This window comes from Aquarana catesbeiana, linkage group LG02 (assembly GCF_042186555.1).
Source record: "Aquarana catesbeiana isolate 2022-GZ linkage group LG02, ASM4218655v1, whole genome shotgun sequence".
NCBI classification, from domain to species: domain Eukaryota; kingdom Metazoa; phylum Chordata; class Amphibia; order Anura; family Ranidae; genus Aquarana; species Aquarana catesbeiana.
This window is the reverse complement of record NC_133325.1, coordinates 598,650,930-598,678,186: the sequence shown is the minus strand read 5'-3', so window position 1 is coordinate 598,678,186 and position 27,257 is coordinate 598,650,930. Positions and strand designations below refer to the sequence as shown.

General features: G+C 41.5%; 1 protein-coding gene across 4 annotated transcripts in view; it reads right to left on the bottom strand.

Annotated features, from left to right (window-relative positions):
* Positions 1-11,232: 11,232 nt before the first annotated feature.
* The window catches only part of MED14 (mediator complex subunit 14), a 104,143-nt gene continuing 88,118 nt past the window's right edge, over positions 11,233-27,257 (bottom strand). For 2 of the 4 annotated variants that reach the window (XM_073616323.1, XM_073616324.1), the window contains 7 exons: positions 24,762-24,944; positions 23,654-23,889; positions 22,842-23,021; positions 18,355-18,462; positions 15,532-15,657; positions 13,681-13,870; positions 11,233-11,822 (listed from right to left, as the gene is read on the bottom strand). In XM_073616323.1, coding sequence (XP_073472424.1) covers positions 11,749-11,822; positions 13,681-13,870; positions 15,532-15,657; positions 18,355-18,462; positions 22,842-23,021; positions 23,654-23,889; positions 24,762-24,944 — 1,097 coding nt within the window. In that variant the 3' untranslated portion in view covers positions 11,233-11,748. The remainder of the gene's footprint in view (positions 11,823-13,680; positions 13,871-15,531; positions 15,658-18,354; positions 18,463-22,841; positions 23,022-23,653; positions 23,890-24,761; positions 24,945-27,257) is intronic. The other 2 variants (XM_073616325.1, XM_073616326.1) reach the window with 1 other exon arrangement.

Here is a 27,257-nt window from a genome sequence, read left to right as displayed (position 1 = left end):
ATTAATAAGAGAAGCAGCCAAGAGGCCCATGGTAACTGGGAACTGCAGAGATCCACAGCTCAGGTGGGGGAATCTGTCCACAGGACAACTATTATGCACTCCACAAATCTAGCCGTTATGGAAGAGTGGAAAGAAGAAAGCCATAAGAATTCCTGTTTGCGAGAGCCATGTGGAGGACACAGCTAAGATGTGGAAGAAAGTGCTCTGATCAGATGAGATCAAAATTTAACTTTTTGTCCTCAAAGGAAAACGCTATATGTGGCAGAAAACTAATACTGCACATCACCCTGAACACACCATCCCTGCCGTGAAACATGGTGATGCAGTGTCCTTCTTCAGCAGGGACACGGAAACAGGTCAGAGTTGATGGCAAGATGGATGGAGCCAAATACAGGGCAATCTTAGAAGAAAACTTATTAGTCTGCAAAAGAATTGAGACTAGGGCGGAGGTTCACCTTTCAGCAGGACAACGACCCCAAACATACAGCCAGAGCTACAATGGAATGGTTTAGATCAAAGCATATCCATGTGTTAGAATGGCCCAGTCAAAGTCCAGACCTAAATCCAATTGAAAATCTGTGGCAAGACTTGAAATTGCTGTTCGCAGACACTCTCCATCTAATCTGACAGAGCTTGAGCTATTTTGCAAAGAATGGGCAAAAATTTCACTTTCACATTTCTCTAGCTGTGCAAAGCTGGTAGAGATATCCCCAAAAAGACTTGCAGCTGTAATTGAGTATTGACTCAGGGGGCCTGAATACAAATGCACGCCACACTTTTCACATATTTGTAAAAAAATTTGAAAACCATTTATCGTTTTCCTTCCACTTCACAATTATGTGTAACTTTGTGTTGGTTTATCACATAAAAGCCCAATAAAATACATTTACGGTTGTAACATGACAAAATGTGGAAAATTTCAAGGGGTATGAATACTTTTTCAAGGCACTGTACATACTCTCAGAGAAAGAAACTGTCGGCATTTACAAGGAAATAAACAGTCGCTGTAGAACTGAGGGGAATATCTAAAATGAGGGGAAGCTCTGCTGATTTTATCATCCAATCGTGTGCAAGCTAAAATAATGATTTTTTTATTTTCCTTGCATGTCCCCCTCGTATCTACAGCGACTGCACTTTCAAGTGCACTTGCAGTGCAAAGTGGATTTGTCTTTAGTAAATAAACCCCATTGATTGTATATAGTAACTTGGGTAACACAGTATTCTGGTACCAGTGAGTGCTGTTGTTTTCTCTGAATTTAGCACTGCATTTATTTTATTTCTTTTGCATTACGCAGTTATTTGCTTTTTTTTTTTTTTTTTTTGGTTTCACTTTTATTTTAGATCTTCTCTGTATGATCCTACAACAAGAGATAAGAACTCTTCTCATTCACACCATTCTTGAAGAAGGTCACACTATAGATCATCTGGGCATCATTCATGGAGTCATCACAGCTCGGATGTGCGGTATTTTTTTGCAATCTTAGAGACACATCTATCCGAGAAGCTATGCTGGGCATGTGGCAATCAAATTAGTTTAGAAAGTTAAGTTTGATAGTACAAAGGTGATGGACTTGATCTAACATACAATGCAAGTCTATTCTAGCCTTAGCTTCACAAGTGCCATTTCAGGAGTCTATCACACATCCTATACCTTCCACGCTTAAGTCTCGTACACACGATCAAACATTCCGACAACAAAATCCATGTTTTTTTTTCTGACGGATGTTGGCTCAAACTTGTCTTGCATACACACGGTCACACGCGGTGACGTACAACGACAAGTTCAATAGCCAGTGCGGCTTTTCTGCTTGATTCTGAGCATGCGTGGCACTTTGTGCGTCGAAATTGTGTACACACAATCGGAATTTACGCAAACAGATTTGGTTATTGGAAAATTTGAGAACCAGATCTCAAATTTTGTGCGACGTAAATTCCGATGGAAACTGTCCGAAGGAGCCTACACACGGTCGGAAATTCCGACAAAAGGCTCCCATCGAACATTTTCCGTCAGAAAATCCTACCGTGTGTACAGGGAATTAGAGTTAGAAAAAGTACATTATTCCCCTTTCAGGTTCAGAGGACGTTTTGGAGCAGCTCATGCAACTAGGCTTTCATTTCTTGTTAGTGTGTCCTTTTGTAATGGCTGCTAAGTAGGCTATTGAATGGCTTTTGCCAGTTCGGGAACTAGATGAGGCCAAACTATATTACACCTTTAAAAAAAAAAATACTTCCCCTTTAATATTGATGTAGGAAAGAAAATAGGTTTTGAGGAATAGAAAAAAAAAAAAGTAAAGTTAAGAGTTCAGATCACAAAACTGATCTAGTTTTTAAAAGATCTGTCAAAGCTCAAAAAGTGCATGTTAACCAGTGTTCGCACACACCTCAATAGCAAAAGCTATGCGAGTGGTTGGACAAGATAAAGTATTGACGTCACAGGTAGAGGTACATCAGGCTATTAAAGCCCTGAAAGATTTAAAATTGAAGGCTCCAAAGATTAATTGAGGTGTTTAGCTAGTCCATAATATTGTTTATTACAGCTCGCAAGGCTTTAACGCTCAAGCATTGTTTGGCAGATCAGCAGTCAAGAAACAATTGCTCTAAGAATCTGTACTATGTTATAAATCTTTTAAGCAGCAAGTCAATACTGCGATATCAAAAGTAACTGGTGGCACAGGTCATTACTAATACCTCACGAACAAAACAGACCATTCATCGACAAAAAAGATAGAGCAGTGACCATTTTAAGGAAGTAGGATCTTGTAGGCCAGAGAAAGATTTCCACAAAAACTGGAAAGGTCCTTAAAATATTTTTTTTTTAACTCTCAAAATCTAAATCGTCCTAGCAGCAAAACAGTTTTTGATGGTCTATTTGTCCAAGCTGGGTCCCTCTGAAGAAGGAAAGGGATGATGAAACTGATGGGTACTAGGTATCACTTATGTTCCCATGTGCCCAAAGGAATAGAATTGTTCTGAGGGAGAGCGTGGGGGGCAGCTCCTTAGGGCCTAGAATCCCTAAGGGGGCAGGGGAAGGTTTATTTGTGCACTTACACAAGGGGGTAGAGGGTGAACAGTTGAAGAGCAAATCAGAGGCAAGGGCTTATTCCAAGTCTTCATTCAGCAGTAAGGCCTCAAACTGGTACTCCTGCCTTTAGATTTTCTAAAAGCATGAGAGGTTACCAAGAACAACTTTTATGCTTACCAGATTAGTTTTCTACATTAAAGCAGGTTTAGCCAAGTTTACATGCAATTACACGTGTTTAAAGTGATTAATCAGATCTTAAACGTAGAATCCATTTTCTATAAACGCAGCTAAACTGACTGCACTTAAATGGAGGTAAACACATTATGACTGGAACCATAGAAAAAAACAGGATTTTTATTATAGCTTACCTGTAAAATCCTTTTCTTGGAGTACATCATGCGACACAGAGCCTTAAGTAATTACTTAATGGGTTATAGGCTATCTTCAGGTGTTGACACTGGTAAACCCAATCAAGGAAGTTTACTCCCTATATAACCCCTCCTCCTTCCAGGAGCACATCAGTTTTTGTAGCAAAGCAATATACTTAATCCCAAAAGAGGGGCGGGACCTCTGTGTCCCATGATGTACTCCAAGAAAAGGATTTTACAGGTAAGCTGTAATAAAAATCCTATTTTCTTTAATCGTACATCATGGGACACAGGGCCTTAAGTAATTACTTAATGGGACGTCCCATAGCATTGCTACTTGAGGGGAGGGAGAAACAACCTGCAGGGTACCCACAGACTTGAGTATTTATACTGCTGCCTGCAGTACACTGCGCCCGAAGGCGAAATCCTAATACCTCCTTACATTCACCTGATAAAATCTTGTGAATGTATGCACTGAAGACCAAGTTGCGGCCTTGCAGATCTGAGCCATGGAGGCCTGGTGACGCACTACCCAAGAAGCACTAACGACCTGGTAGAGTGTGCCTTAACTTGAAACGAGAATCTTACCCCTTAAATCAGAAGTTTGAATTATCACTTGTCGAATCCACTTAGCGACAGTGGATTTTGACGCTGCCGGTCCTTTCTTAGGACCCTCTGGCAGAATAAATAAGACAGCAGTCTTACGAATCTGAGCAGTTGTCTAAAAATAGATTTTCACTGCTCTCACCACATTAAGACAATGTAGTGACTCTTCTTCCCTGGAACATGGTTTTGGAAAAAAAAACAATGGCAGGACAATATCTTGGTTCAGGTGAAATCTGAAACCACTTTTATTAAAAAAAAAAGTCTGGACGAGGGCGTACCACCACTCTATCCCCATGACAAATCAAATATTGCTCTTTACAAGAGCAGCCAATTCCAAAACCCTCCTTGCTGAGCATATTGCAACCAAAAATACCAACTTCCTTGTCAGAAGGACTAGGGGAATATGTTGTATTGGTTCAAAATGGCTGTTTTTTGTAACACAGACAAAACTAATTTCAAGTCCCAAGGGTTCAAGAGAGGTTTGACGGGCGGAATAAGCCACGTCACCCCCTTTATAAAACCCCGGACTACAGAATGAGTATCAAGTGGTCTTTTTGAAAAAAGACCGATACAGCTGAGACTTGGCCTTTAATAGTACTCAAGGCCAATTTAATTTCTACCCCTAATTGTAGAAAGGCAAGAATGCTGTCTATGATAAATCTCCGAGGGTGCCAACCCTTGGATTCACACCAGGAAACATAAGCCCTCCAGACTCTATAGTTCTGGAAGCTGGCTTCCTTGCATTAATCAGGGTAGAGATAACTGACCTGGAAAACCCACGTTTCTTCAGAATGTTGTTTTAATAGCCAAGCTGTTAATATTAGAGACCGTAAGGTAGGATAGAATATCGGTCCCTGTGAGAGCAGATCTGGCCGTAGTGGGAGGGACCATGATTTCTGCATACCATGACCTTCTGGGCCATGCTGGTGCCACCAGAATTACCGGCTTTCTTTCCAGCTTGATCCTGCAAAGAAGTCGAGGCAGCAACTGAAAATGGGGGGGAATACACAGATCAGTGAGAACTGATCCCATGGGGTCACCAACGCATCCGTTCCGCATGCGAATGGATCCCTTGTTCTGGCCACATATGTTGAACCTGGACGCTAGAAGATCTATGTCCGGAGTCCCCCATCTTTGGTAAACAGCCTGAAATATGTCAGGGTGAAGAGACCATTCCACTGGGATTAACTGCTGGCGACTCAAGTAGTCCGCCTGCCAATTCTCTACTCCCGGAATGAAGACTGCTGATAGGCACAGAACATTCCTTTCTGTCCAAGTTAGAATGTGGTTCACCTCTCTCTGTACTGAGAGACCTTCGGTGCCCCCTTGGTGATTGATATAGGCCACAGCTGTGGCATTGTCGGATTGAATCCTGATAGGACAATTCCGTAACCTGAAAGTCCAGGTCTTTAGAGCCAGACATACTGCCTGAATATCTAGGATATTGATGGACAAGGTTCTTTTCAGTTCTTAACCACTGTCCCTTGACAGTTTTCTTTTCTAGTACTGCTCCCCTGCCTGAAAGGCTGGCATCCGTCGTTACCACTTTCCAGATGACTGGTCTGAAGGATTTTGCTTTCAGCAGATTCTGGGTTAGTAACCATCAAAATGAGACTTTGGGACACTCTTGGGGACAGCTGCTTTGGCAAGTCTAAAGCTTGAATTGTTTTGTTCCAAGCAGACAAGATACTGTTTTGCAACAGTCTTAAATGAAACTGGGTATAGGGAACTGCTTCAAATGAAGCTACGATAGTTCCTAGCAACCTCATGCAAAGGTGAATGGAGGGATCGCCATTTGACCCCAAGATCCGTACCAACTCTCTTATGGAGTTGATTTTTGCCATAGGCTGTGTCTATGATCAGACCCACACAGTCCAGCTTTTTTAGCGGTATTTGAGGAAGATTTCTCTAGGTTAAGAATCCAACCCAACTTTTCAGATAGTTGGTTGTAGTGTGTACGCTTTGCTCCAAACGAGCCACTGACTGATCTATTAGCAATAGATCGTCTAGGTACGCTATGACTGTCATGCCCTGTGCCCTTAACCTGGGTAGAGGTGGGGCCAGCACTGTGGTAAACACCCGGGGTGCTGTGGCTAGCCCGAAGGGCAGGGCTACAAATTGAAAATGCTAACTGGAACCGCAGAAACTTTTGATGAGCGGGAAATATAGGGACATGCAGATATGCATCCCTGATGTCGATTGATGCCAGAAGTTCTCCTCCTAGGATAGAAACTACTGACCCGATTGTCTCCATGCGAAAGGAGCGGATCTTCAGGAACTGATTTAGATTTCTTAGATCTAGAATGGGTCTGACGTCTCCATTGGGGTTTTGGTATCATGAAAAGATTTGAATAAAAACCCCAGACCTTGCTCCTTTGTGGGGATCTGTATGATCACCCCTTGAGATATTAATCGGTCTAGTGCTTGAAACAGATTGTCCTTTCTCTGGATCTTTGGGAACTCTTGACCTCAGGAAGCGAGACGGTAGAAAGTCACGAAATTCCAGCTTGTACCCCAGCGTTACCGTGGAGATGACCCATCTGTCCTGAATTTCTTGCTTTTCCAGACTTCTGAAAACTGCAGAAGTCTTCACCCTACCTTGGTGAGGGGGGTTGCCTCTTTATGATGAGGTTTTAGGATTCTGCTTTGCAGGTTTCCGACCCCAGGACTTCTTTTGAGCCTGGGTCTGACCCTGAGGTTTTCCTCTAGAGTGTGATGGCGGAGGCCGTTGCCCCTGCCTAGAGGCAGAAGCCCCTGGCGTAAGGGAAAGAGCCCATTAATATGAAGGGGGTTAATACTTTTTTTTTGACTGGCAAGAGTACTTTTCCCACTAGAAATTGCATGGTGAATAGAATCTTTAATAGCATTTATGGCAAAGCATAATGCTTTTGGTAGTTCAGCCAAATCCCAAACTTGTTGTGCAGGAAGCTCTCTAAGGGCCTGTTTAAATTGGTCAATTAAGGATTTACAGACGCTTGATGCAGCGACTGCAGACTGAGTAATGGCACCTGCCATGGAAAAAAAGATTTTAATAGGGATGCCAACTCCTTATCTGTTTGATCCTTAACCGCTTCAATACTGGGCCAATTCTGACACTTTGCTCCTACATGTAAAAATCATCATTTTTTTGCTAGAAAATTACAAACATTATATATGTTTTTTTAGCAAAGACCCTAGAGAATACAATGGCGGTTGTTGCAACTTTTTATCTCACACAGTATTTGCGCAGGAATTTTTCGAACGCGTTTTTTGGGGGAAAAAAACTGTTTTGTGTTTAAAAAAAAAAAACAAAACAGTAAAGTTAGCGCAATGTTTTTGCATTTTGTGAAAGATGAAGTTACGCCGAGTAAATAGATACCTAACATGTCACGCTTCAAAATTGCACACGCTCGTGGAATGGCGCCAATGTTCGGTACTTAAAAATCCCCATAGGCGACGCTTGAAATTTTTTTACTGGTTACATGTTTTGAGTTACAGAGGAGGTCTAGGGCCAAAATTATTGCTCTCGCTCCAACGTTCGCGGCGATACCTCACATGTATGGATTGAACACCGTTTTCATATGTGGGCGGGACTTACGTATGCGTTCGCTTCTGCGTGCGAGCACACGGGGACAGCGGCGCTTTAAAAAAAAAATTTTTTTTTTAATTGTTAATTATATTTTATTTTTTTTATTTAGACACTTTTTTGAAAAAAAAAAAATTGATCACTTTTATTCCTATTACAAGGAATGTAAACATCCCTTGTAATAGCAATATGACATGTCAGGTGCTCTTAATAGTGAGATATGGGGTCAATAAGACCCCATATCTCATCACTAGGCTGGGAAGCCTGAAATAAAAAATAAAACGATCGCCGCTTCCCAGCCGAATCGGCGCCGTTTTTTTGAATAGAGAGGCCGGGCGTGACGTCATAACATCGCGCCCGGCCTCCGACGATCATAGAGACTCCGGGGACCATCTGGTCCGCCGGAAATCTCTATGATCTACATCCGGCGCCGGCGGATCTACTCTCTGCCTCACCGATCGTAACGGTGAGTCGGAGCAAGCACCAGAGGGCGGCGGGGGGGGGGGGGGGGGCGTCCCCTCTTGCCTCCCACGGGAACGATCAAGCGGCGGAACGGCCGCTATGATCATTCCTATGGTGTAGAGATTCGCCGGCTGAAACCGGCAATATCTGAATGATGTCTGTAACTACAGGCATCATTCAGATATACCTGCTCAAAGCCCAGGACGTCATATGACGTCCGTGGGATTGAAGTGGTTAAGCATCTTGTGCATTTCCTGCTAGACAAGTTAGGCCTTTATTCACACTTGGAAATCGCAGTGTCAGTTGCTGGTATTTTCCATCCTTTGGAGAATTTCTCATCCAGGGGATAGGGAATTGCAATTTTCTTAGGAGGGAGAAAATGCTTATCCGGGTGATCCCACCCAGCAAAAATAAGCTGTACTAGTAATGTATGTGCAGGAAACACATGCAAAGATTGAAAGGGTTTTAAGGAACCCAAGGAAGAAACCGAACTTTCAGGAGACTCCGTTAGGGGTAACATGAAAGTAGAATGAACCATCTCCATAAGAGAGTGTATCAGCAATTTCTCAGATTTGAGAGGCTGAAAAAAAAAAATGCAAATCTACCGTTGTTTCCTCTGCAGAGAAATCATCAGTTTGTTCTTCCCCCTTATCGACTGAGGGTAATACCTCATTGATCTAGCACGCTTCCTATCCATTTGAATGGAGAATGTGATTAAAGCTGCTAATCTTTCTTCCAGACCCTGCAGGGAGGAGGAAAGGACATCTTCAGTCACGTATACAGGGGCTGAGATGTGAGCAGCAGTTGCACCATCAATTTGTTCCAAATGGCTCACCCTGGCTTGCCGAGGAGAGACTGTCACAGCTGTGTTGTATTTGTTTTTAGCCTGCCATGTATCCTCGTGGACGTTCATGGCATCGTGCTTAGGCCCTGCCGCTTCAGAGAAAAAATTCTGCCTTTTTACTTTTAAAATGTTCCCGTGCTGGTGCGTGGCATTTTCGGGTCCACTGACCCAACACGAGGGTGTGGGTGGCAGGGACCCATCCAGTACCAGGCTCAAACAGTAAAATCAGCCGGTTAAAACAATAAGCGGTATTAGCGGGGCCTCCTTACCCCCCCGGGGGGCGGGGGTGGGGGTAATGTAAGGGAGGCGCAATGCTGCTGTCCCTCTAACCCTCTGGTACCATTATGGAGAAGAAAACACTTTTGCAGCTTTCTCTTACCTTGCAGAGTGTCCCTCTGCACGCTGCTGCAATCAAACACGGACTGAGCTTACAGTGAGACAACAGAGTAAGGTATGTGCATAGACTCCCTCTAGTGGACATTTAAGGCATGACAACATTTTTTCCTTAATGGAAGAAATACATAGATATTTTTAATACCCAAGTTTCTTCCCTTACCTTAGCCTCGCCACAGGATTTGTTGAATTAACAAACAATCCAACCTTCACCCATTACGGCGGGCTGCGTAGCAAACCTTCAGGGACTGGGTCCCTAAAACAGGGTTCCAACTGCCCTGGACCTGTAAAAGCACCCCATCAGGAAGTTTAGGTAATGTAGCAAGACCTAAGCCCTGGGTTCCAGCCCTACAAAGAGAGGCATTACAGGCAAAACCTCGTGCTTCAGATATGAGGCCCCAGGTACCATCCTTTTAGGCCTCAATGGCACTTTGGATGGATCTAGTCTATGGATGCTATTTAAATCCAGCATGGATCCCTCCTGGAGCTCCTCAGAGCACATCTTCACTTGTGACCAACACCTTTAGACAATGGCGAAAAAACTGATGTGCTCCTGGAAGGAGGAGGGGTTATATAGGGAGTATACGTCCTCGATTGATTAGAAATTTCCTCTAAATGCATATATCTGCAGGTTTAACAGTGCCAGTGTGATTAAGGCCCAAGATTCTGCATGGATTCAACCATAGATGCGATACAGCCACAGTATCAATAGATACAAACCTGTAATGTCCTGTATTGCATTGGATATTTAGTGCTTCGCATGGTTAAAGTGGTTGTAAACCCTTACAGACCACTTTTGACTACAGGTAAGCCTTAGCCTGTAGCTACCGTGGATATCTCCTAAATCTGCACGGTTCAGGAGATATTCCCTGTATCAGCAAATGCCGACTTCATCAGCACATGCGCACTGAAGAAATGGACCGAGCGTGCCTATTCTTCAGCTGATGTGCCGTTAACGGTGGGTCCCGCGAGCATGCGCAGGAGTGACGTCATCGTGGCTCTGTCCAATCACAGCGCCAGAGCCCACGATACCCGGAAATAATTCCGGGAGACATGTCGCCGGCTAGAGCAGTGTTGCGGGATTGCTGCGGGGGCTTCGCTCTAAGATAAGTATTTCAAAATGAGCTAGTATGCTATGCAAACTAGCTCATTATGTCTTTGTCTTGCAGGTTTTTTCTTTTTCGTGGGTTTACAACCACTTTAAGACGATCATATGCTGCAAACATTCCATTAAGAATGCAACGTACGACTTTATATTGTATATTTTTTGTCAATTTTAAAATATTGGACACAGTCTTGTTTCTGCATTTGCTTTAATACATTCCTAAGAGTTTTATTAAACCATCCTAGTGCTTACCAGTTATATGTTCCATGTATGTTTTAAGCCCAGTGAATAGATGGTCTGATAGATGTATTTTGTTGCCTATTTTGAAATATTGGACAGAGCCACGTCTCAGTATTTTGCTTTTATACATCCCTGAGGGATTTATTAAACCATCTTAGTACTTCTTACATATGGTCTGTGCATGTTTTTTATCCCAGATACTCGACTGACTGAGAGTAGATAGTGTGTGTGTGTGAGTGTGTATATATATATACACACATACATATATGTATATACATACATATACACAGATCCACATAGCCATGATCAAGAGCCCTAACAGTCCAAAATGAATCAGAATGGCATACACTGGTGTACACATTTTTCAATAAGTTATCAAAAGGATTGACATGTTGTAGCTGGTATGATGGATGCAGGGCACCAAACCTTTCCACTGAGCAGGTTTTTATATATTTATCTGCTATTGGCAAGTCTTGTTTCACCTTAAGTTCTACTTTAAAGAAACTTCTCACTGGATGCATAATGCATTTTTTAACTTTAAAAAGCAAAATGTGTATATCACCTGCTAGCAGCAGCATATATTTTTCAGCAAGTGACTTTGTTTGCCACAGGACATGATAGGCAAGGGTTTTTCTTCTAATTTATTAAATATTGCTTTTTAGGACGCATTTTCAACACGCCCAAATCCTTTTTTTGTATTCGGATTTTAAACAGTCATATTAAAATACATTTTCATTATAAAGTCTGTCACAGTTTTACAGTATTCAAAATGACCATTCATTCTTAAGAAAAACAAAATCTGTTACACCAAAGAAAACACATTTACAAAAAAAAAAAAAAAAAGTTTGGCATTACTCATTTCATTCAGTATAAAACAGAATATTAAACCTGTTTCTGGGAAGCCAAAACTTACATCGCCAGAGCTTCAAATGAGATGTAGTAAAACACACTATACAACAGCACTATACAAAAATTCCTCTTTTGATCAATTATATATAATTTCTGAATAAAGAAGTGCATCTTTGAAAAATATCAGCCTGCTTCTGTGTTCTTCAGACAAAAATATCAAATGGAGAACTGTCCCATTTCCTACTCATGCCTTTGTGTGAGGAAGAGTGATCCATGCAGTTTGCAAAGTAGTGTTCAGGGTCGACCGCCAGGTGACAGCGTAAGGTTAGCCATGAGATCGCGTACTGCAGCAAATATTGTGCATTCACCTACATCGATAGGTAAAAAAATAAAAAAAAGAACAGAATACCTTTATTATTTAACTCGAACATGCACTGAAACATAAGTGACAACCGTATCCTGCTAATTCAGCCCATAACATTTTATATGAAAATAACATGTCACAATTTGTTCACCATTCTGCTCTTGGTATGCACATAAAGAGGGATGAAAGGAGAAAATGGCATATACTGCTTTGCCAGCAGCAGCATGTGGACAGGATGAAGTATAAAGAAAAATGCATAATGTCTGTATTAGGGTATATATACATTATAAGCATTATATATGCATTATTACACTAGGTCAGTGGTCCTCAACGCCTGTCCTTAGGACCCACACAAAGGCCGGTTTCACACTGGGGCGGTGGGTGCGTAAAACGGTGCTATTTTTAGCAGCGCTTTACCGCAGTTTTAGCGGCGCTATTCGTCCGCTAGCGGGGGGCGGTTTTACCCTCCGCTAGCGGCTGATAAAGGGTTAAAACCGCCCCGCAAAGCGCGCTATGCCGGCGGAATAGCCGCCCATTGATTTCACTAGGCAGGAGTGGTGAAGGAGCGGTATATACACCGCTCCTTCACCGCTCCAAAGATGCTGCTAGCAGAACTTTTTTTTGGCGTCCTGCCAGCACACCGCTCCAGTGTGAAAGCCCTCGGTATTTCACATTGGAGACACAGCAGCGGCTGTTTCAGGTCGGTTTGCAGGTGCTATTTTTAGCGCAATAGCGCCTGCAAAACAACCCAGTATGAAAGGGGTCTTACAGGCCAGGTTTGCAAGATAACTGAAATACATCACAGGTGATATCATTTGCTGCTCAGTGATTGCAGTATTCTAGTTTGCATCTCCCCAAGGGAATACTTAAAATCTGGCCTTTAGTGGGTCCTGAGGACAGGAGTTGAGAACCACTGCACTAGGTGAATGGGTTATTGAAAATGACAGTATTTTCTGTTTTTATGACAACAATATCTCAGCATTATTTTTAACCAAATTACTCTCCTCCATCACACAAGAGCCACCTACTCCAAGCACACTTAAAAGAAACACCTCAGCATAGGAAAATACTGTATAAGCTACCATTATTGAGTTGTTTTGGAGGCTTTGGGACAGATTTCCATCCTTTTTTTTCTACTTGGGAAGTCACTGGACTGGAACAAGCATGTGTATTATCAGAATTCAAGACATCAAATATAGACCTGCTTGTTCTCAGTTGAATTAAGAGAGAAACAATCTCTCTTATCGGCAATTGGCTTTGGTGAGTTACTTGGGATTGGGAGGGCAACTGAAAATAGAAGTACCGTATGTGTCATTTCTAGTGCAAATCCAATACTGGCAAGTGATTACAGCCTTGGGATCTATTCAAACCAGAAGGTGGTGCATTGCAACATATGATGTCCTGCATTGTGGCATGCTGTGTTATAGCCCATTCAAAATTAATAGCCGAGACTCACCTGAATGCAGGGCACGTTGCAGCACCTGTGATTTTTGAAACAATGAATGGCACCACAGTGCACCAATGCACATAACGTGCATTATCACATGTGGCAAGAATGGGCCATCAAGGGAAGGTGAGCCCTTACACTGGTTCTCCAGTGCAGGATCAGCTCACTTTCAGTAAACAAAACTCTGATGAAAAAATTCTGATACATCTGTACCCTAAACAAAAGGCTTCCGAAAAGATAAAATGAGGACTTACAAAACCAAAGGAAAAAAGGTTTATGGTTCACCCATGCATTTCAAACCACATTTGTTTTCCCTGCAGATTATATTTCTAAATACCCGTATTTATCGGAGTATAACATGCACAGGTGTATAACACGCACATTCATTTTAATAGGGAAGTTACAAATCTCTCACCTGAACGTGGTGGATTTAACTCTGCAAACCTTTTCAGGATGTTGCTGACCATTAATGGTGCCGTCACTGAGGAGTTCTGCTGGCGGGGAATGTCTGCTTGCTGAGTGGTTCCTGACGCCATGTCATAGATGATCGGGACAATAATACTAACTGGCTCTGGTGGCACTGAAGTTTTTTGGGTCAGTTGAAGCTATAATAAAATTGGAAAATGAGATGAAACACGCAGTCATAGATGAAGGGTTGGAAATGCATGCTGCTGACAAGTTGAATTCACACACTTCTTTCACGGTAAAAAAAGTTTCCATATTGACCACAAAGATCGTCACAGAACTACTAAGAGGGGCCTTATGTATTTTGCATGCTGGTTTCAAAAATGCTCTCATTTTGCTATCTGCCAATATTCTTGAGCGACTTAATTTTAAGACTATATTGATAGTATATAAATCCTTATTAGGAATATTAATGTTTAATTAAGGGGAATGTTTTAATTCTATTTTTAAATATTTTTAAGACTTAACAGCACATGGAGTACAACATTAAACATTTGTTTATTGACTCTTCTAAAGTTTAGTTTAAAAGCAATGCTTATTTATAATGGTAATAAATGGCCAACAGTAATCAGTACCATTATCCCAAGCTGCCAACATAAAAGAGACCTATGGGAGCATGAAACGCCACCTGGAAAAATAATCCAGTATGAAACACAAATAGGATATCTGTGGTTATTGCTTTTCCACCTATCAGCTTGTGTTTTTTGCATGAATGGGACACGACAAGGCAAGTAAAATTCATTATACCCAAATACAATGCCCAAAAAAGAGACATCAATGACTCCAGGAAGGAAGAATGTGATCAAAACACCACTTGTGGACCTTGAATCAGTCTACCTCCACATTCAGTCTCCACTGCACATTAAGCTAGGACTTATAAAGAACTTTGCTATGGAAATAGATCAAAAAAGTATTCACTTATATGACAAGTAAGTTCATAGGATTAGCACTGCTAAGATCAAAGGAGGAATGTTTGTGGGACAGTTGAGTTAAGGCATTAAAGTGGGTTTTAAACGTAAATATAAAAAAATAAACTTTCTATTAGAAATTAATTCATTTGAATGTTAACACCCATATAGCTGGGACTGTACCTCACAAAAATATTCCCTTAGCTTGTTTCAGCCCTCCAAAAACTAATGGTCTGTAGGAGTGGCTGAGGGACAGAGAATAGGAGAGCGAGACATGTTGTCACACAATTCCCCAGTTAAAGGATAAGCTCACCTCTTTATTAAAAAAAAAAAAAAAAAGTAAGGGGCATCTCCAAATCTTTCATACTGCTTTATGCAAAACAAAATTTTTTTTTTATATTACACACACACACACACACACATATATATATATATATATATACACATATATACACAGAGAGAGAGAGAGAGAGAGAGAGAGAGAAAGAGATGTATATATATCTATATAGATATATATATATTTAAAACAAAAAGGGATTGCTGCACAAAAATGTTTTAATGAAAAATGTAATCAAAACATCCAAAATACATAGGCCTTTTGGATGTTTTGATTACATTTTTCAATAAAACATTTTTGTGCAGCAATCCCTTTTTGTTGATAGAGATATATATATATATATATATATATATATATATATATATATATATATATATATATATATATATATATATATCTATCTATCTATCTATATATATCTATCTATCTATATATATCTATATATCTATATATATATCACACAAACATGCACCACACATGCAGGAAAATTCGTTCATTTTCCCACACAAAAAAAAAAAAAAAAGTTTTAAGCCATGGTAATGTAAACAATACTTACAAAAAACAGCATTTTAGATTTTAGCACAACAGCAGGTGTCCCAGGGGGTGCAATTGGTGGAGCACTTGGAGGGATGGTTAAACAAAACTGTACATTCCATTTTAATTGCGTAGCTTGATCTGGGAACTGCCATTAAAAAAAAAAAAAACAATGTTAAGTAAAAAAACTTTCATCTGAAACAAAGTGTTAGCTCACAAATACATTATTTTACACGTTCATCACTTTTATCCCATGGTAAATGTTGTATCAAAATGTGCAATGCACATACATTAATAAAATATTTGGAAAAAAAACAAATTTTCCACATGACATGAACTATTGAAATTCATTATTTTTGTTGTTTATTGTGTCAATTCAAACAGATTGTGTTCCTGCGTTTCTCAGCTAATTGTTAACACCAGTCAGATGCTAGAGATATTTTAAAACGAGAAACACAAAAAATAAAACATAATTGTTTCTTTGCAAAAAATACTGTAACATTCAATACTATAACAAATATGGTACATTTAGTAGATTCATTTGCTCAGTGTGCAGAATTTTTTTTTCGCAAAAGGCACACAGGAAAGAAATCACTACTTGCATTCTGTGAGCTGATGCCCATATCATTTCTATTATGATGTGTTTAATTATTCTGTTCTGCTTTTAATTCCAATGCAAGTTCTAAACATGGACTCAACACTCAATTGACAGAAAAAGGCCTATGACAGAACTGGACCCGCAGGAAGAGTTGTGTATAAAATATTTAAATACATACTATAAATAATGTATAATACATAATTGAGTTTTGTGGCTGCAATTAAAAACATGGATTTTTACTTTAAAGCCCAATTTCAGGAGTCAATAGAAAACTACCCTTGCAGTGGGGCCCCCACATTGCATGGGTTAAATGTATGTAAACTCTAGGGGCTGGGAAATAAGGTATATTACTTACCTTGGTCCTCGGTCTGGCACTCTCCACTGCTCCACCTTATGGGGTGTCTCTAACTGTCCTAATGTACAATGCAAGGCTCTTAGTGCTGCATTGTACTTGACATCATTGTGAAATGGCCACCCACAATGGCTTAAAGTGGTTGTAAACCTCAGTCATGAAATCTGTGCAAAGCACATACATCTGTAGTGTTTACTGTCTCTCTCAAAGCTCCAAGTGTTGTTTCTCTCTGGTGCTTTGTATCTAGGAGGGAGATACGCACATAGCTTGTCTATTCACAACACTCTGTCTGTTCCTTCCTTCCTGTGCAGTGTGTGGAGGGGGTGTCCCTTTCCTCCAATCAGCTCTCTCACAGTATATAAAAGCTGTAACTGCAGCTCTCCACCCCCTCCTCTCTGTTCCTAACAGATGCAGAAGGAATTTATAACAATTGTGTACTTTTGAAGGGATGTAGGGAAGAGATGGCTGCAGATAAACAAGCAAAACTTAAATAGGAGGATTTGTTTAATCTCCATTTATCACCTTAGGCTATTCACTTCACTGGGTATATGTTATAGGGTTTACAACCACTTTAAAGAATAGGCTTCTGAAAACTGGTCAAATAGATTGCGGAAGTCTGTTAGGAGGGAGTGGGGCCCAGTTGTGTTTGTGCCTGGCTGTGATCGGGCCTGCACAAGTTCCCCCATAGCATGCCGCTTTCTATGGGGGAACTCAGAGAATGAGCCAAGAGCATCGCAGGGGACCAAAGAATAGGAGGTTTGGGGCTGCTCCGTGCTAAACCATTGCACAGAGCAGGTAAGCATAACATGTTTGTTTTTTTAAAAAAAATCCTTTATCGCTTTAATGTATTCCCTGCATTAAGGTAAATAACACTACCTGCGTCCCCCGCCACCCCCCCCCCCCCAACCGTTGATCCAGTGCTGTCCCACCTGCAGCACTGCTCCTCCACTTCCTGGTTTTACAGGAAACACTGGCAGCAAAGGGAGCCATAGCTTCTTATACAGACAGTCAATAACATGAGGAGGGGAGTGGTGGCATGGCCGAGCAGCTGTGTGTGTGTCCATGGGGCACCCGCAGGAAGGGGGGGGGGGGGGGGAGCCCCAAAGAAGAGGTAAGGGACCTCCACAGAGCGGATAATATAACTTTTTATTTGAATTTAAAAATAAAAAAATAACCTTTAGAATCGCTTTAACCACTTCCGGACCACCCACCGCACACGCCCCGGCTGCACAAAACAACGTACCTGTACATCATTTCGTGCATGTAGAATACATATAAGCCTAAACTGGTGAATACATTTTTTTTTAAAATATTTATTGGGATATGTATTATAGCAGAAAGTAAAACATTTAGTTTTTTTTTTCCCAATATTGTTGCTCTTTTTTGTTTATAGCACAAAAAAAACCCCAAAAAACCCCAGAAGTGATGTCCCAAGACCGCCCAATTGTCAGTAAAAGCGACGCAGTGCCGTATCGCAAAAAATGGCCTGGTCATTAAGGGGGTAAATCCTTCCAGGCTGAAGTGGTTGAAATGAGGTTTGGGGGCTCCCTCTGGATATGTCAAATCTATTGCTGTGACTGACTTCTGAACTTTTTAACCACAGACCTGGAACAAACGTGCTGTAAAAGAGGGTCAGAATAGTGGAAGAACTCTGCAATTGTCTCGGGTCAGCAACTCAGACAACATACTATTTAGAGCATCAGAATGACGAGGAACTAGCATTCAACACATCAGCAATGAGCAGCTTCCATTACTGACCAATAAAAGATTCCCTTTATGATTTAAACATACCATAAATCACCAATACATAGTTTTTTGTGTTAACATCAACTGCAATCAGAAATCTGGTGAAACACACAAATATAATGAAGCAGAACACGAATATTAAGTCTTACCAGCTCTAGTTTCATTATGTGCACACAATCCCGAAGAATGTGAGTTGGCGCTCCTAATAACTTTGTAAAAGCTATAAGAGTATTTGCTTTAAATGGTGGCCCAGCAACCTAAAAATATAAAAAGTAACATGACATTTAATAAACAAGTGCCTTTTTAATCAGCAATACGTTACGCTCAGCAGTTATGTTTTTCATAGAGAAAATGCATAAGTCTGCGTTTCATAATGCTTTGGGTAATTCTGGGTGATCTTAGCCAACTTAGTTACTGAGAACACTCCATCTTTCCCTGATCAGACTGGCAAGGAGCTGGGGAAAGGGGGCTGCAGGGCACCAAGCTTACACAACAAAAGCATCTGTACCCTGTGACCTGTCACACATCAGTTTGCAGCCACCTCACCCCCTACCTCAACTGCAGTGCACACCTCCTCACCCACCCCATCGCAGTGGATATTTTCACACCTCACCCTCCATCCTAAATTGCAACACATTTCTGCACACCCTCAACCACCGCACTCCCGACACACCCTTCATGTCCCCTTTGATCACAGTGCCCTCCCCCGTCAGTCACAGCACCCTGCTTACAACCCACCTCACACCTATCACTCACGGAACCTCCTCACCCATTTCTCCATAAAGTGCCCCCATCCCAGGCACCCCCCAAACCCAGGCATACTGCCCACTTTCATCCCATCCATCTTGTTCTTAGCTCACAGCACCACCCCCCTACTTAACTCAACCCCAGCTTCAGAGCTTCACCAACCCAAATCACCCTACCCTGCTCTGACAAGTCGCTTCACTATATAAATTTTCCGGTTCTGGAATCTATATAGATTCCCTTTAAAGTGGAAGTAAACCCTCCTATCGTTTTCAGCCAAGGAAGCCGCCATCTTGGCCTCTGTTTAGTCTAGAACTGCCATGATGCTGCACATGTGATCCGTTATGACACCTCCCATTGGATGGTTCGACAGTTTGGTTGAGAGCACAACCAATGGGAGTGTTACATTTCTGGCACGTGCCGGAAAGGTAACTGTTTTATGGATGGGTTTACTTCCGCTTTAAGCAACATTAGACTCCTATCACAATAGTTTGCAAGATCCTCGTTTTCTGAATTGCCATGAATCGGTTTTTACTGGTTAAAGCTCCATGCTCCCTCATTTGAAAGAATCTGTGTTGCATAGCACTATGCTAACAGAAGCACTGTTCCTATCCCAACAAATTCAAAACATGTTTTTGAACCATGCTACTACTAGTAGCTACATAAAAATCTGAATAATGGTAAACTGAATGCACACTCTACTTTTAGCACAGCCACACAGTTTTCCAGGATAGCAATTTCTGTTCAAAATACCGTATTTTTCGGACTATAAGGCGCACTTAAAAGCCCTAAATTTTCTCACAAATCGACCGTGCGCCTTATAATGCGGTGCGCCTTATATATGACCTGTTGACATCGCTGGAGTTCTTTGGTTAATGCACCCGGAATGATGGCAAGCACCGTATTAGTTTTTTTTCACTTGGGTTTTGACAGTATCTGTCAGATGGGCGCGCATGGAGTCACAGATCAATAGGGATGGAGATTTGTGGAAAAAGCCACCCGGTCTCTTACCGTAAACCGACGTACCGTAAACCTCTCTCAGGTTGTTCTACTGCGTGACTGATAGCGATGAGTTTGAAATCCGCATCATAAGCATCCTACGAAGCTGCACTTCTTGGATTGGGCATTACGGCCATCGTAGTCAGGAGGTGTGCACATATATTCGTTCATTTTCTATACTGTACTAGCTGCCCCAAAAATGGCTCCTGTTAAGAGACATGCTTATGATGCGGATTTCAAACTGAAGGCTATCAGTCATGCAGTAGAGCATGGAAATAGAGTAGCTGCGAGAGAATTCAACATTAATGAATCAATGGTACGGAAGTGGAGGAAGCAAGAAGATGCCCTGCGCCAGGTAAAGAAGACCAAACTGAGTTTCCGAGGAAACAAAGCAAGATGGCCACAGTTGGAGGACAAAATTGAACAGTGGGTTATTGAACAGAGAACCGCAGGTAGAAGTGTCTCTACTATCTCTATTCGACTCAAAGCAACAGCGATCGCACGCGACATGGAGATCAACGGCTTTCGAGGAGATCCCTCTTGGTGCTTCCGTTTCATGAAAAGGCGGAATCTCTCTATCCGCACAAGAACCACTATGTCACAGCAACTGCCAAAGGATTACGAAGAAAAGCTGGCCATTTTTCGTACCTACTGCAAGAACAAGATCAATGAACAGAAGATCCGGCCAGAGCACATCACCAACATGGACGAGATCCCCCTTACCTTTGATATCCCTGTAAACCGTACTGTCGAGAGAACAGGGACCAGTACGGTATCTACAGGAAACGAGAAGTCATCCTTCACTGTAGTTCTCGGTTGCCAGGCTAATGGCCAGAAACTACCACCCATGGTAATTTTCAAGAGGAAGACTCTGCCAAAAGAAAGGTTCCCGGTTGGCATCATCACCAAGGCTAACCCGAAGGGCTGGATGGACGAGGAGAAGATGAGTGAGTGGCTGAGAGAGGTTTACGTCAAGAGACCGGGTGGCTTTTTCCACAAATCTCCATCCCTATTGGTCTATGACTCCATGCGCGCCCATCTGACAGATACTGTCAAAGCCCAAGTGAAGAAAACTAATTCGGAGCTTGCCATCATTCCGGGTGGATTAACCAAAGAACTGCAGCCACTAGATATAGGTGTCAACAGGTCATTTAAAGTTAAATTGCGAGCTGCGTGGGAGCATTGGATGACAGAAGGCGAACACACATTCACCAACACAGGGAGGCAACGCCGGGCGAGTTACGCCACTATCTGCCAGTGGATCGTGGATGCCTGGACGAAGGTATCAGTCACCAGTGTAATCCGAGCTTTCAAGAAGTCCGGAATTATCACTGAACAGCTAAGTACCGGTACCGATGACAGCAACGAGCCTGACTCGGATACTGATGAGAATGATGAGAATGATGAGAATGATGAGAGGGATACGGGCGTGCTTGATGCCGAAATGGCCCAATTGTTAAACTCAGACACTGAAGATGAAGAATTTGATGGATTTGCGGGAGAAGAATAAAGTGAAAAAGTGAGTGTCTGGTTTTGTACGGTATTCACCGGTAACTGAACAGTGTTAAGAGTTATTGAAGAATAAAGTGAAAAAGTTAGTGTCTGGTTTTGTATTTAACTGAACAGTGTTAAGAGTTATTGTTATAGACCATTTTATGGTTATTGCTAAAGAGTTGAATAAAATTTGACTTACGGTACGGCATCAGAGTTTTGTTTCATTAAATGCGCCTTATAGTCCGGTGCGCCTTATATATGGAAATAGCCCCATTAACAGCCGATCATTGCTAGTGCGCCTTATAATCCGGTGCGCCTTATAGTCCGGAAAATACGGTAGATGGATAGGCATTTATATCCCAGCGGCACAAATGGTAATCAATATATTCCTATGGCACTCTACCTTTAGAACTCCAAATTAAATGCCTTTTGTGTTTGTTTGTATGTATTATTAGAATTCATATCCTCTTCTGAGTTTGGACTGTGCATGTGTGGTAGACTAGACGCTCCCCTCACTGTGTATGCGCTGTAATTGTGCCGGAGCTCCCGGGAATGTTCTACTCAGGAAAGGAAGAGACAATACGCTGCTTCAGGTGCATATAATGTCCAAATGGACTGGATGATCTAGGTCATAGATATGCAATTAGCGGACCTCCAGCTGTTGCAAAACTACAAGTCCCATCATGTCTCTACCTCTGGGTGTCATGCTTGTGGCTGTCAAGAGTCTTGCTATGCCTCATGGGACTTGTAGTTCTGCAACAGCTGGAGGCCTGCTAATTGCATATCCCTGATCTAGGTGCTAGCCCCGGATTGCCTCAGTGATACTGAAAACAAATGAATTCAGCTACACACCACTTCCGGTCCAACAATGTTTATTGAAGACTGTACATGCTACCACCTGGATACAAACAATAGTAGCAGATTGAAGTGTTTCACACAGACATTGTGCTTCCTCAAAACCAAAACGTTCTACTCAGACATAATCACAGTGTATGCGCAGTGAGGGGAGGCATGCAAACTCAAAAGAGGATATGAATAAATTTGAGGCGGCGAAGCTTCTAGGTACCAACAATGCTTAAGTGATCGGCTATTTCAATAGCGGCTGACCCTGCGGTTGGCCTGAATCAGGACGTAATAGGAACTCGGGGCAACAGCAGGATCAGAGGTTAGAAATACACCTGTACTCAAAGCATATAAAAATAGAAGATATTGTTAATGATATCAAGGGAAACCTTGCAAAAGACTTTTTTTTTTAGATTTTCAAAAAGTAGTAACACTTTATTACATGATTCTGTTTTTGCTAGGAGTTACCCTATTATACTGGATATGTTGGATGTATTGCGTGGCATAGTAGGGCATATCAGTTAGATTGTACAAATATTTTATAGAAAACACATACCCTTGTTTCGAAGAACTTCTCCAAGACCTGCAGCTCCTCTGGCTTCCACTGCCCGGCATTCTCCGGGGTTACTTTCAGCTGTAATGTCTGATTTGTAGTGGGGTTAAGAGCAACTCTGCATTTTAGCACATCAGTTTTGAACATGATTACCCCGGGCTCATTGGAGTTTATGAGTTGAAGCTGGAAGAATGAATTCACATTTAACCATATTAGAAAAACTCAATGCAAAAATAATGAATTCGACACAAACTAAAACACCTTTCAATTACAATCAGTAAAGCTGTCCACATCGTATAAAATTTTCTTGTTCAATTTCCTTTAGATTCACCTTCAACTATGTAGTGCAAGGGCCTGCCTGACTGCACACAAATTGAAAGTATTTAGGTTTGACCTCATACTATATGTTTTTGGTAAATCTAAAGGAAAATTGTACAAGATGATTGTATAATGTATGGCCAACAGAATGCATCCCTGTTATACCCATTAGTTAACTAACATTCAGATATAGTAGTATATAAAGTCAAAGATGAATGCAAAACAAAGAGCTTGTAACCATCAGAGTGAATAGAGTGAGTGTGTGTGTACCATAAGATAACCACAAGATAACTGGTTTATTTATACAAAGGATCCGTTCAAACCTCTGTGGTTCACTTTATAAAGCACACCCAAAATGCTACATGCAGGAATTAGGGTGTGCAGTGTCAGGGTGCAGTAGTAGTCATCTTCCAAGGACTAACCACGGTTAATCACACAGATACGAATGAGCCCTAGGTATGTGACAAACTTTAGATTAAACTAAATGCTGTACGTACAGTCTCCTGTTGGATTATCCTTTGAAGGTGCCGCCTCATGTTAACTGATCCGAGGAACCTTTCAAGAGGAGAACACAGGTAGCTTCCTGCCAAAGCTGGTGATAACCCAGGAGTAGGAGAAGGCAGGAGTAAGACGTGCAAGGCACTGTGAGTGAGGATGGTGGGGATAGATGCAGCCCATGATCGTTGAGGTAGCTTGCGAGGTGGAGGCATGTTTGTTGGCATTGACTGAGAGCCTTAAGAATAAAAATAAATATATATTAACTTGTGCAAGATGCATATAGGAACTAATCATTAAAATATAATATTTGAAATGATCTGCAAGGCTTTCCAGAAAAAAAGCAAAAGTAAAATCACCAGTAGCATGCAATATACACAAGATGCTGAGACAACAGTCCACGAGTTGATATTTAGAGCAACAAAACAGACAAGGGTATTACTAGCTCTAGATAAACTCCCCATGCTGACAATGATCACAGAGGAATTATTCGTCGTTGGTTGTGTTTGGATGCCAATATTACATGAAAGAAAGGGGGAATTTAAAACGGTATATCCAACTAAAAGTGATTTTCCGTTGAGGCTTTTACATATCCCTTGGCTATTCAAGTGCTATGAACTGCAACTAAAAGGTCAAGGTCTATCCACATACCCAGTCTGTTGTGGCAAATGGCTGATTGTATTTTTTTGAGGAAGCCTGAAACTTGAGTAGTGTGGGGGAACAAAGCTGGGAACACTGGCCTGGAGATAATGAATTGCCCCAAAATATTTTTAAAAAAGCCAGTAAATCATTAGGTCACCCAGGTTTCACACCCCCCCCCCCCCCCCCCGTATACAACTGCTATATGAAGACAACTAGAAATCCCACTGAATGGCTACCATTTTTCTGGCTTATCTTTTTTATGATTTTAATCTGTGATCAACGTCTTATCTGAACTGTAACTTACAATATAAATGGCGTAAGCTTGTAGAAGTTTTAAGATATGCTAGCATCCAGACTGAAATTTTGTGAAAAGCATCATACATTTGTAGCTGATCTTGTGACGAGAAGCTCTAGAAGAGCAATGAGCTAGAATTACTAAATGAGAGCATGATTGGAACCACAACATACTTGTTCCAGCTCGAGGGGAGTGAGACACATCAGGGACAGGAGAGTGAAGAGATGGATTTGCTGGTGACATTCCAGGCATGCGAGCTGCTGGAGAAGGACCAGACACTTGAGGAGACCCTGGCCAATTGCCTGCACGTTGGCTGGGTGACATCATGGTGTACGGAGAACTAGGGTCTAATGTACCTGTGCAGGTTGTAAAATGAGATTTTATCATAACATCATTTCCACTGCTAAGAATGGATTTATAGGGATATTATACTGATAAAAAATAAACAGCATGGCTATAACCAAAATTATGTTATTCAGGGAGATGCAGATTAAGATTTAATAAACAATCACAACAAAAACTGATAAATATTAGAATGTGTAAAATGAGTGAAAAAATAAAATATTAGTTGTGGTTGTGCTACTGAATGGTAACTACAGACCTATTTCGGCAAACACTGCTTCCAATGGTTCAAACTAGATTGTTACAATTTTGTAGACAGACATACCAATGGGCATGCAGGCACAATCCAAATGACCTGAGGCTCCTGCCAAGTGGTGACATAAACATGTATGTTAAGCTCTGCAGAGCATACATATTTATGCAAATAAAGGGAGGTAGAGATGAGGCACAGACAAATACCTCAAGGAATTATTTTAGGGGAAAGAACAGCAATAAACCTGTTGTGTATTAAGTTCATAACTGAGAGGCTCTAGCTGTACAACTCACAACTGGTGAGAATACTAAAGAAAAAATAATTTTTCGGACCAACTATCTTAGATGGAAAAGGGAACCTCTTCCTCATTATTTCCTTATACAATGGCAGAAAGTACAGGTCATGTAAAGTCTCTATTTTTTTTTTTTTTTTGCAAATGTCTATTTTCATGTGCTGATATAACTTATGCAGTTTTCACTGTGATCCTTCCATTAGAACTTGCTCTACATCATTCTGAATACATTCTATTTAGTTAAAACCAATCTGTATGTAGAAATGAAAATTAAATTTGTAGCTTTGATTTAGTGGTGACAAAGTACCAGTAGTACTGAGTAGTAATGTCCTGCAAGTCAGCTGACATACTTTTAATGAATGACAGTATTACTAAAAAACTGAAGTAACTGAAAAACATCTGCAATTCTTGTTTCACTGATATTGCTCACCTATCACCTATACTGGCAACATATGGGGCAGATCTGGATGTTGAATTAGTTAAATACATACCTGTACATGCATACATAGCTGATTTCCTGACGGGGCTTCTAACAACCCTATGCTGGGACAAATGCTCAGAGGTACATTTTAATATTCTAATTCCACTAGCTGATTACATTTTGCAAACGCCCATAAGGGCAGATTCTTATTGAACAATCTTGACCAAACACAACATACCTGTTTAACAATAAAAAACAAATCATCCTACATACTATACAGTTAAGTACATAATGTTTCAGGCAATACAGTAGAAACCTGGAGCAAAAAAACAAAACAACTAAATTTAATATCCAACTCATACCGTCACATGTGAAGCTCTAGAAAACTCCACTTAAATAAAAGACTGTGTGAAATTTAAATGCCATTACCTACCTGCACACCCTTATCCTGCAAATTTCACCAATCACTTCTGCCACCAATTCCCTTTTCCTGCTAAACAGGAAGGGGAAACTTGAGAAGGACAGGAAGACGAGTGCTTAAGTACAGCCAGAATGCAGAAAAATTGGACTTTTCCTTTAAGGATCTCATCTGTAGCATTTACTTGGATGGGGATGAGCTTAAAAGAGTTTTGATCCTAGTCCAAACCCACCTGAGTGAGCCCACTAGGAAGCAGTCAGTGTACTGGGCCAATCATAAGTGGCCAAGGCATTCCTCACCCAGCAGCCACACGTATACATGTCCATTGTATACATGTGGCCATAGGGCCAGGAATGCCCCAGTAGCAAGGGGATTGGCTCAGTACAGGGGACAGCTTCTTGGTGATCACTTCGCTCAGGTGGATTTGGAATAGGATCCAAACATTAAAGCTGGATTTTCTATCTTCAGCCCATTTTTATGAAAAACCCTTTAATGAAGCTACAAATATGACCCAGCAGGGGCATTGTAGTAGTTTATGGGACCCAATAAAAATACAGACTGTTGTGATGGGGCAAGGTTTTATAGACTTTACGCTTTGATTTTCAAATCATTAACCGCTTTAGGACCGGCCGCCGTAGGTGTACGGCGGCTTGCGCAGGCTAAGTTGTGGGCGGGGGCGTGTGCCCACGGGTCGGGAGGACTCTATGTCCTCCGGTGGCCCGCAATTGCCTTGTACACCGGCAGAACGGGGAGATGCCTATGTAAACAAGGCATTTCCTCGTTCTGACAGGTGACATGACAGGGTCCACTGTTCCCAGTGGTTGGGAACAGTGATCTCTGTCATGTCCTAGTAAGCCCACCCCCCAGTTAGAAAAACTCATAGGGAACACTGTTAACCCCTTCAGTGCCAGTGACATTTATACAGTAATATGTGACTATTTTT